At 30.0% G+C, this 10,795-nt stretch overlaps 1 protein-coding gene across 1 annotated transcript; it reads right to left on the reverse strand.

Annotated features, from left to right (window-relative positions):
* Positions 1-274: 274 nt before the first annotated feature.
* On the reverse strand, positions 275-6,174 carry LOC109805323 (putative polygalacturonase). Its single transcript, XM_020367363.3, has 5 exons — positions 5,793-6,174; positions 2,569-2,689; positions 1,956-2,130; positions 1,722-1,792; positions 275-1,100 (listed from the first exon to the last, which is right to left on the reverse strand). Exons 1-5 carry the CDS (start codon positions 6,123-6,125, stop codon positions 469-471), a joined length of 1,332 nt encoding a protein of 443 aa, XP_020222952.2. The 5' UTR covers positions 6,126-6,174; the 3' UTR covers positions 275-468.
* Between the last annotated feature and the right edge of the window lie 4,621 nt (positions 6,175-10,795).

A 10,795-nucleotide genomic window follows, 5' to 3' on the forward strand; every position in this document is an offset into this window, starting at 1 on the left:
AGAACAAATACTTATATGATAAATATTTATTTTGTAGGCACTTAATTAAATTACTTACTCAAACGTATCCTTGGTCCAATAGCCACTAAAGAAAACCAAGGACAGTTGAAAGCTCAAATGAAATGATCATGAGCTATAAGTAACTACTACCACATGACCATCATCACTCATTAAGTTGCTACAACGTTGAAAATATATTGGCCAATAAACATACGTGAGAAAGAATCTAAAGACGTTTGAAAGAACCCCTAGAAAGATTATTTGGTGATTCCCATGATAAAATTTATGTCATAGACCTCAGCTTATTTGGCACTCTCAACTAATGCATGTGTTTGATACATGTTTGACTCAGTTTACTTGCATATATGATATCATACAATTCAAAAGGTGATGATTCAATGCCTTTTTTTGAGTATAATAAATCAATGAAAGAAACAGTACTCTTGAAGTTTAAGGGAAGTAAAATCTCTAAATGGCACATGATCGAGGCTCTTGGCTGCTCAGCTGAGAACATGGCCATGGACTAACCTGATGAGCAAATCCAAACACATCAGAACACTTCCAAGAGGGAGATCTTGGTCCTCTCGTGCCATGAAAGTTGACATCAGACAGACACACATCAGTGAAAGGGGAATGTCTCAGTCCATGTATCAAACCTGCCTGGTTAACATTCACTCCCCAAACATTCTTGATTGTGATGCCCTTCACAACTGGCAGAGCTTGAGGATTAAACTTGTCATCTGGATGCCCCCCTACATCACCTGCAATTTTGATTCCCTGCCTTGCATTCTCCACATACACATGAGCCACTGTTATGTTCTTAATGAGCCCTCCCCTCCCACTGTTTGTCTTGATGTGGATACCAACTCCCATGTTGAAGAGGTTGATGTGTTCAGCTAGTACATTCTCCACCCCACCAGAGGTTTCACTGCCAACTGCAATGCCGGCGAACGGAGACGATCCGGTTAGGCGCCGGATAGTGATGCCATAGCTGGGGCGACCATATGCAATACCATACTCATCCCACCCACTCTTCACAGCCACAAGATCATCTCCATTGGAGATGTATGAGTCTTCTATGCAGACATTTGAACTTGAATCTGCATAAATGAATTATGTAGATGATTGAGTGTATATTTGGATACTGATTTAAAACCATATTCAATGAAAAAAATACATTTTCTAATGAAAAAAAGCAAAAGCTTATGAGTATAGCTTTTTTTTTTTTTTTTCAACTTCTGTTGAGTTTAATTCAATTGGTTTCCAAACACACTCCGAATACAATGGCCCTTTTACTTGTCAAAACATCTTATGGAAGTTCCATTAACTACATGATAGAGTTGGATTGTTGATTTATGTACCAAGGAAACAACAAATAAAATCTTATATCAGTACAAGATACTTGTAAACTCTTGAACTGCTTACATAGCATGCCAGCATTAATGGAATCAAAATTAGTAATTTTAATACTTCCCTTGGTTCTTAAGCTACATACATAGCATGATAGCACTAACGGAATCAACATTAGTAATTTCAATTTTTCAATACTTCCCTTGAACAGTTTAACTCCTGTAAGAGATGAGGTACAGTTCTCTTGTGAAGAGTTCAATACCAAGTAAGTGAAACTTATGAGGTCAGTTGCAATAGGATTTGATTATTTGTTACAACTACTTCAATATTTGATGTTTGAACAAGATGTGGGTTATTTAGAGAGAATTTACCTGGATCAATTCCATCAGTATTAGGAGAGTCACGAGGAGCCAAAATTGTGACATATCGAACAACAACATTGCTGCAAAGAAGGAAGTTTGAAATTATATTTCAGGAAAACATCTCTACGTCTTTGATTCCTTTTTAGATTGTTTCTAGCTAGTTGTAATCAAGAGAATGAAAATATTATATATATATATATATATATATATATATATAAGGTAGTGCACATTGCCTAATCATACCTGCAATAAACTGGGTGTATATTCCAGAAGGGAGAATTTTTGAAAACCACATTTGAAATAAGAATATTTTTGGAATTCATAAATTCAACAAGGCTCGGTCTTGTAAATTTAAGTGTTTTCCGCCTCCACATGTTCCACCAGACATCTCCTTGCCCATCAATTGTCCCATTCTCACCTATGAAATTATGAGGCAAGGCTTCCTTAAAGTGGCTTTGTCTATAAGTGCACAAGAAAGAGAGTATTCAAGGGTGTAGTCCCTTACTAGTGCACTTCATAGACAAGTTCACTTTATAGGAGCCTTTTCAAAAAAATAAGAAAGTGTTGAGAGATTGGTTTGTAATGAAGTTTGTAGCCTTAGCTTAGAAAGGTATAAAGAAACAGTTTCCATGATATCCAATCCATTATGGATATACACTATAGAGCTTTTTCATCATGACATTTTTTTTCGCTTATCATTCTCGCTCATAAAAATTATTTTACACTTCATTCTTATTATATACTTCAGTAACTTGTAATCTTTATTTTTAGATACACAGTGATCTGATACAAACTAAGAAATCAAGACAGTATTTTATTATTTTTTTTCAAAATGTATTAAAGATTTGATACCCACCTGTGATTATTACATCATCAAGTCCATCTCCATGGATAAAACTCATATACCTTCCTCCAGGGAGCTCCCTTCCTCTTCCATAAGATGGTAAGGGTGCAATTAAAGGCCAATTACCAAACTCCTAAAATATGAAGCAAGGAAGAAACATTAAAAAGTATGGTAGGACAAAAAGAAGAGAGAATTCATCAGAAGCTTCCAATCTATCGTGTTTCCTTTTCATGCATAAAAACAATAAACCGTGTTAGAAGGAAGAATAGAGATGTTTTGAGTTCCACAGGACTATGAGCATTCATTTCAGATCATATAATAGCAGCAAAACATACAAATTTATTACTTTACATTCACGTGCAAAATGAGTTTGATGGTCGTAGTCCTATCAGATAGATTTACACCATGCATCTAAAACTGAATGTTGAAACAGTCACAAAGCTTTGGAACTTGTACCAGCAGTCAGACACTTTTATTAAGTTTGATGTTGAAATTGATTTGGCAAATAGGAGTAGGTCATAACCATGCACTATGAAGAAGATAAAGAATATATATATTTTGGTTTGTAGTTATTTACAAATGATAGATTACTTGTAACCACAATACTACATGGTGTTAAATTCACTAACTTTTGGGGTAAAGAAAACAAGGATAAGAACAAGTGTTCTTCAACAAAGCTTCAAATATGAAGTAAAATTTCTAACATATGTGGATAAAGTTTACACCATTAATGTTAGGAGAGAGAGAAGAGAAAATTAATTAGTAACAGTTTTCACAAAGGGTTGATAGAAACCCATAAAGGAGAAATGGAAAATTGATAGGAACAAATGAAAAATTTTATTCAATGATAGAGAACAGGAGAGGTCTCTCCTCGAAAAATTTACCCATCACAAAGGATTTCTCTCCATTCACAAAGATCAAATGTTCAATTCCCAAATGATGCAAAGACTGAATGAAACATTTCTCCTTAATTCCCCTATTTACTTAACTAACTAACCAACCACTCTAACTGTTACTATTTCTCTCTTCCCTCTCTACTAACTCCTAACAATTACAATATCGCCATTGCACTCTCAACATTGTTCACAGCCCATTCTCTCCAATCAAGTTTATGAGCATAAACAAGAAATAAATGTGCAGTTTGTATTCTGCTACAGCTCCAGATCAATAAAGAGCCAGATAGCAACAAAACCTTTCTAGCAAGACATGATTTAGTAAGGAGGTGCTCCAAGTATAGAATTGACTAAAAATAGCCCATTTTATACAAAACATGCTCATCAAATGCTTTATGCGGTTATAATCTACAACAAACTTTGAGCATCAATAAAATAAATATCATTCTCAAATCTTTGATAAAGTGGTGCTTTATATTTAAAATTGCTATGGACCCAAGCACAAAGGAACTAATACTCAATTAGGCCATGTTTACATAAATTTATGCAGAAGTACTTATAGCAGTAGAAATATTAAGAACAAATGCAATCAATTTCTCCCTTAAAATTAGCTTATAGAAAAAGTTTATTTAATTTTTTTTTCCTTCTTATTTTCTTTTTCAACAAGGTTTACAGAGAATCATATCCAAACAGTACCTCATTCTTGACATCAATTTATATGATACCTACCCACATTTCAAATTTTGTTGCCTAAATATATGAATCATATTTAAATTGTTCACACAATAGCAGAGCCAGCATCCCACTTCCACTTAATTAGCAGAGCAGACAACACTGGCTACTGGCCAACACACCAGCTGTCCAATAAAGCCATTGTCATTGCTTTAAATATCATGCACATGTAGCTATGCAAACAAGAGACCCACCAATACTTTTCCTCCATTCATACCAAGGCCCACCATAATTCATGTGAATTCTATGTTTTTATAACCAATTAATATTATCTATATTACCAACCCTGCATAATTCAGACAAGCACATAAACATGAACACATACTAATTGACCCAATTCATGACACATATCAGACCTTCAATCATGCATACAAATGCTCCTTCTACAGTCCTTTCATCACTCACAAGTACTGAGAATTGACCCTTTTTTTTCTTTTCATCACAGATTGCCAAAGGGGTTTGAATTATGGTGTTTCAAATTCTAACATTCAATTTATGGGGCTTCTTGAATTTTCTGAAAATATGCTGTCATTTGCTGGCACTTTGCATTGCAGGAACTATCATAGTCATTAGCATTTTGATTTTAGTGTCAGGTGGGCTCTACAGACTCCACAATTGGCCAAGAAAAATCGTATTATATATCACAAATTGTTCAGACAATTTAGTAGTATGCATCGTATTCTTCTGCTTCCAAAATAAAGTTGTACACCGACATAATTTATCTACATAAATAAATACTATACTAAATTAAAATATCACGTATAAAAATAATAATAGTTTTATTTTAATACTTCGAGAATCTAATTTGAAATTTAGTGTTTGATTTAAATTATTTATACGATATTCAATTAAATCTATTTCTCGCTTCCCTGTTCGTAACTGGGTACCGAAAGAGTTTAAATTATTTAAGTACTCAATTTATTTTTCATAAACATGATATACGTAGTGTCCAAAACTGAAAATCAATAATTAATTTATATTAGCGGGACATAAACTCCGTTGACCAAGCATTATCTTAACGCAAACAATTTAAACACTCAATTTAACACAATTTAAATGAAGAACAAATTCGTAAATGAGATATATTTTCAAAGGATGCCGTCTGATAAAAAAAGAAGATCAAAATGCCCTTTTTGTTACATTTTCGTCATTCTCGTCCAAAAACAAATGCATCTAAAATAATAATAGGAAAAAAAAAAACTTCGCTGAATCAATCATTTAAATGAAAAAACAATACATATAACGCATATTTGATTGAAATTCTTTTAAAAAATTAATACTTTTGTTAACTTAAAAAAATCATTATCAGTTAAAATTAAATTTAACCAAACATTCACTAATAGTGTTTATATTACCTTAATTTAATAAATTATTTATACAAATGGTCGTCATCACACATTAATAATTGACCATTTGAAAAAAAAAGTATCAAAACTGAAAATTTAAAAACCCGATTCACACAAACCCAAATTTTAATTAACCAATAACCATCTTTCAGACAACAAATCACACATCTACTCAATTGTTTCAAAAAAAAAAAAAAAAAACTCAATAAAAAAAAAAGTACTAACAAGAAAACCTTAATAAACGGTGACCGAGAGTTAAACGCACCTGCGTGGCTTTGATAACGGCACCAGCAGCCAAATAAAGCGTCATATGACTAGTGAGGTTGAAGCTCTCCGTCAAGTACACACCTGGAGGCACGTACAATACTGTGCCACCCTGTCTCTTCAGGTGTTCAATGCGGTACACGGCCGCTCTGAACGCTTTTGTGTTCAGTGTGCGGCCGTCGCCGACACCACCAAAATCTGTTAAAGAGATTTTGTCGCTGCGATTTATCAGCGGCACTATGTTGGAACATGTTGCCGCTGAGTAATTGGCAGCGACTGAGTAAGTGAGGAAGAGGAGGGAGAGGAGGAAAGTGAGGATGTGTGAGAGAAGCATCTTTGGGAGTTGAGGAAAGAGTGGCCGTTAGTTCATAATAATAGTGGAATCATTTATAGAGCAGTGCTTTATGGTGAAAGAGAGAAAAGAATCTATCCAAAGTGGTTTTTTTTTTTTTTAATTAATAAAAAATGTTTGATCTCGAAAGACTAAAAAGGAAAGACTTTAGATGCTGAATCAATTTAGAGATTTTTTTTTATATTATCTTCTGAATGGTTAAATGATTTGTTGTTTGCTTTTTTAAAGGTTGAATTAATTTAGAGATTTTTTTTAAATTTTAGTAATTTTAGTTAAGATTTTATAATTTAAAAATGAATTTAAAGTATATGGATTTTTTTGTGATGAATTTAATGTATACGTAATATTAATGTAAGAATTCTACACTGTTATAATCAATTAAAAATCATTTTTTTAAATTTTAAAATGATTATTTAATATAAACTTATTATGTGAGTACATACAACTTTTTTCTTTGAAGAAAAAATCTAGCATTATTACGGCATTGAATTGATAGAAGCAGTTAGAAAGGGAGAAAACAGAATATAAAATAATATCGTGTTCTCTTATTTGAATTGGTAAAATAAGAATGTAAAATTGTAATTTTTTATTTTCTTTTTAATTTATAAGAAATGAAATAAAATGATTTTCCCCCTATTTCATTACAACATATTTAAATAATAAATAGAGATTTTATTATTATATTTTGTTTCATTAAATTATACTTCTTTTTTTTTTACCACCGTATATATATATATATATATATATATATATATATATATATATATATATATATATATATATATATCCCTATTTAATATCAATAATTAATTTTTTTCGAGTACTTATATTTACTTAAAGAATTGATGTCTTCTAATTAATATAAATGCAGATATTAACATACTAGTAAATATAAAAAATAAACTTCTCATTGTGCATTTTTTTTTCGTCCCTGGATCGCCGATAGCAGTAACTAATATCCTCACTACGTTGGAGGCACCTCAAAGGGTGGGATAGCTAGTCCCAAGATTTAACGCGGCTGCATACACAAGGCAAGATTCAAACCCCTGACCTTGCTTAAGCGTGGATCAACCCCTACTGCATAACCACACGCTTGGGCATCTAAATACCGAGTCATTAAATTCAAAAAAATTAATGAATTTCTATTAATCCAAATATTATTAAATATATTAAGAAGGAAATGTTATGAATAATAATTAGTGGCTCAATTAGTGGATATTAATATTCATTTTTAATCATTATCATTTATATTTTTATTATATATTATTATCTTTTTGTGTAATTGTTCAGTTACCACGTACTTATAAATAAGTTAGTCCTCTATCAAGGATAATACATTAGTCAGATTCTTTTCTCCATCTCATACTGTCTTATTTCTTCTCTCTATTTTTTCGCTCTTTTATAACACGTTGTCAGCACAATGGTGGTGCAACTGCAAAACAAAGCTATGAAGAATTTTCATGAAAAAAATCATATTTTTCAAAAAAAAAATATTTCAAGGTTAGTTATTCATCTTCCATAATAAGAATTTTATCAAATATTTGTGTTGTTTACATTGTTATGTATTAAAGTAGTCTTGAAGACACTATAGTAGTCCAGAGACACTATTAAATAAAAAAAATTATACATCCTTGAAATGTGTCTAGAAGATGCTATCAAAAGAAAATATTCAATCTCTTTTAATTTATTATTTTTTCTCACCAGAAATGAGAAATATCAATATTTCATTGACGTAATATATTTTGTCATTATTATGTAATCATGTTTTTCATATTATGAATTTGATAGAATATTTGTATTTATGATTGTGAAATTTATTTAAATACAATTGATTTTAAAGACAAAATAAAAAAAATTATAATTTTTTTTATAATGGTCTAGAAGACATTGTCAAATAAAGATAATTTAATTTTTTTTTCTCACCAGAAGTGGAAAAATGATGAAAAAAAATGAAAACGAAAGAATAAATTTTCTCACTAGAAATGAGAAAATAATATGAAAAGTGAAACATAAAATAAATTTCACCAGAAGTGGAAAAAAAACTGATATAGATATATATTACATCATGTTTGATCCTTTGATACGAATGAGATCACCACCAGAAGTGAAATAATTTTATCAATGTCATAATTATAATGTTGAATGATATTTGAGACACTTATAAATATTATGACTAGTAAAGCGTGTCCTTAAGCCTATTTAAGTTTTATGTGATTTCTTGAAAGGATTATGAGTTTTCCTACATTTGTAATTTGATATTGTTCATGATTAAATTGATTGAAATAATCAACTTGTCCTGTAATTGAAGTCATGTGATACGTCATTGAATCTTAAAAAGAGTGTAGTTTCAAATCCTATTGATAGAATTGATATTATTTTTTTTCATAATGTTATACGTCTATTATTTTAATTGATGGAGATATCATTGCATTATAATTTGATTGTGATTGTACAAAAATACTATAATTTAATGAAATTATGATCAATGTTTATTTCCTTATTTTTTCGATAAACATTTATAAGGAGAATAATTTTCCCTAATTTTTAGTATTATTTTTTTTCTCCTTAAAGTCAACCTAGCAATGATATTTTGTTATGTATTTTTATTAAATAATTTTTTTAATAAGTATAATGAGAAAGACTCACTTGTTTTTTTTTTTTTTATAAAGAAAGACATAAGTAAGTTATGATTTTTTTTCCAAATGAATATATGATTGTGTTGTATCATTCATTTCCTAAAATGATAAAATAAAGTGTTAGTGAGATATGTTTTTAATTTTCTTTTGTATGAAGCATTTATTTGTAGATAATATACATGAGATGATATAAAAAAATAATTAGTGTAGATTTTGACATTAAATTGATGTCTAAATATACATAACAAAATGTCATTTTTACAATGATTTCTCAATTTGAAAAATATATCATATTTTTCATACATCTAATTTTCTCTAGAAGTAACAATATTAAAAAAAATAAAAAATAAAATAAAAAGGATTAAGAAATATCCTAAGTTGATTTATTGTCTCTTGAAGACTAAAACAAAATATTAAAAAAATTTTTATGCATGAGACCATTTTAACTAGCATTATTTCATTCCCTAAAGTGAATTTTCTAATATATTAAATTTTATCTTCTCATATTCAACAATGTGAGAAGTTAATATTATGTGGTACTACAAATATAATTAAAGGCTCCATAAGAGATAATATATTATTACTGAAAGAAAGAAAGTTGCATATTAAAAATGCATTATATTTTTCTGAGTCTTACAGAAACTTATTAAGTTTCAAAGATATTCGTTTAAATGAATTTCATATTAAAACAAACAATGAAGGGAATGTAAAAATCTTTATATCACGAAACTCCACTTTAATAAAAAGGAAGTATTGGAAAATTTATTTGCTTTCTCCTATGGACTGTATTGCATGTATGTTAATATAGTTGAAACACATACTATTGTAAACCAAAAGTTTACAAATCAAAATAAATTTGAGGTTTGGCATGATTGGTTAGGTCACCCTGGGACTATCATGATGTGAAAAATAATTAAAAAATTTATGCGGACATTTATTGAAGAGCCAAGAGATTCTTCAATCAAATATTTTTTTCAAGTACTACTTGTTCCCAAGGGAAGTTAATAATTAGACTATCACTAGCAAAAATTGGAAATGAATCTAATTCTTAGAACGGATACAAGGTGATATTTGTGGACCAATACAATCCCCATGTGAACCATTTAGATATTTTATGATTTTAATTGATGCATTAACAAGATGGTCACATGTTTGTTTATTATCAACTTGCAACCAGGCGTTTGCGAGATTATTAGCTTAACTAATTAGATTAAGAGCTCATTTTCTTAACTATCCAATTAAGAAAATTTGTTTGAATAATGCTGGTGAATTCACATCTCATGCTTTTAATGAGTTGATTTTCCTAACATTAGGGGGGAGAACACAAATTGCTAGAAAAATATATTAGTTTGAATGAATTATTAATATCTCATCTTGATCCTCATACAAAACAATGTGAACAAGAAGTTTAAAAGATAATTCATTTGCAAAATTTAGCTAATCAATTACCAAATATATTCACAAATCCAAAAAATGGTGACTAAGTCATATGTAGCAGCGACTAATGCTCCAATAAGAGTTGAAGTCCCTATTGGACAATCTAATATTACAAACAAGTCACAAATACGTCTAAAGCGTGGTAGACCAATTGGTTCCAAGGATAAAAATTCTCGAATAAAAAATAGAGCTAAAGATAAAAATGATCAAATTGAGGATGTAAAAACTCAAAAAGATTCCTCTGACATAACTACTATTTCAGTTCTAGAAGAAACTCAGGTACCTAAAATTATTGAAAATGAAGAGATCTCAATAAATTATGTCATGAATGAAATACGATAGAATTGAAACAATGTCAATATTGATGACGTGTTTGCATATAATATAGCACTAAATGTAATAAATGATATTGAGGATCAAGAACCAAAGTCCATCAACGATTGTCGATAAAAAAATGATTGGCCAAAATGGAAAGATGCAATTGAGGCAAAATTAGACTCACTTGCTAAGCGAAAAGTTTTTGGACCAGTACTATTTACACCAAAAGGTGCAAAACCAATTAGTTACAAATGAGTTTTT

Source organism: Cajanus cajan, chromosome 2 (assembly GCF_000230855.2).
Source record: "Cajanus cajan strain Asha chromosome 2, NIPB_CcT2T_4, whole genome shotgun sequence".
NCBI classification, from domain to species: Eukaryota; Viridiplantae; Streptophyta; class Magnoliopsida; order Fabales; family Fabaceae; genus Cajanus; species Cajanus cajan.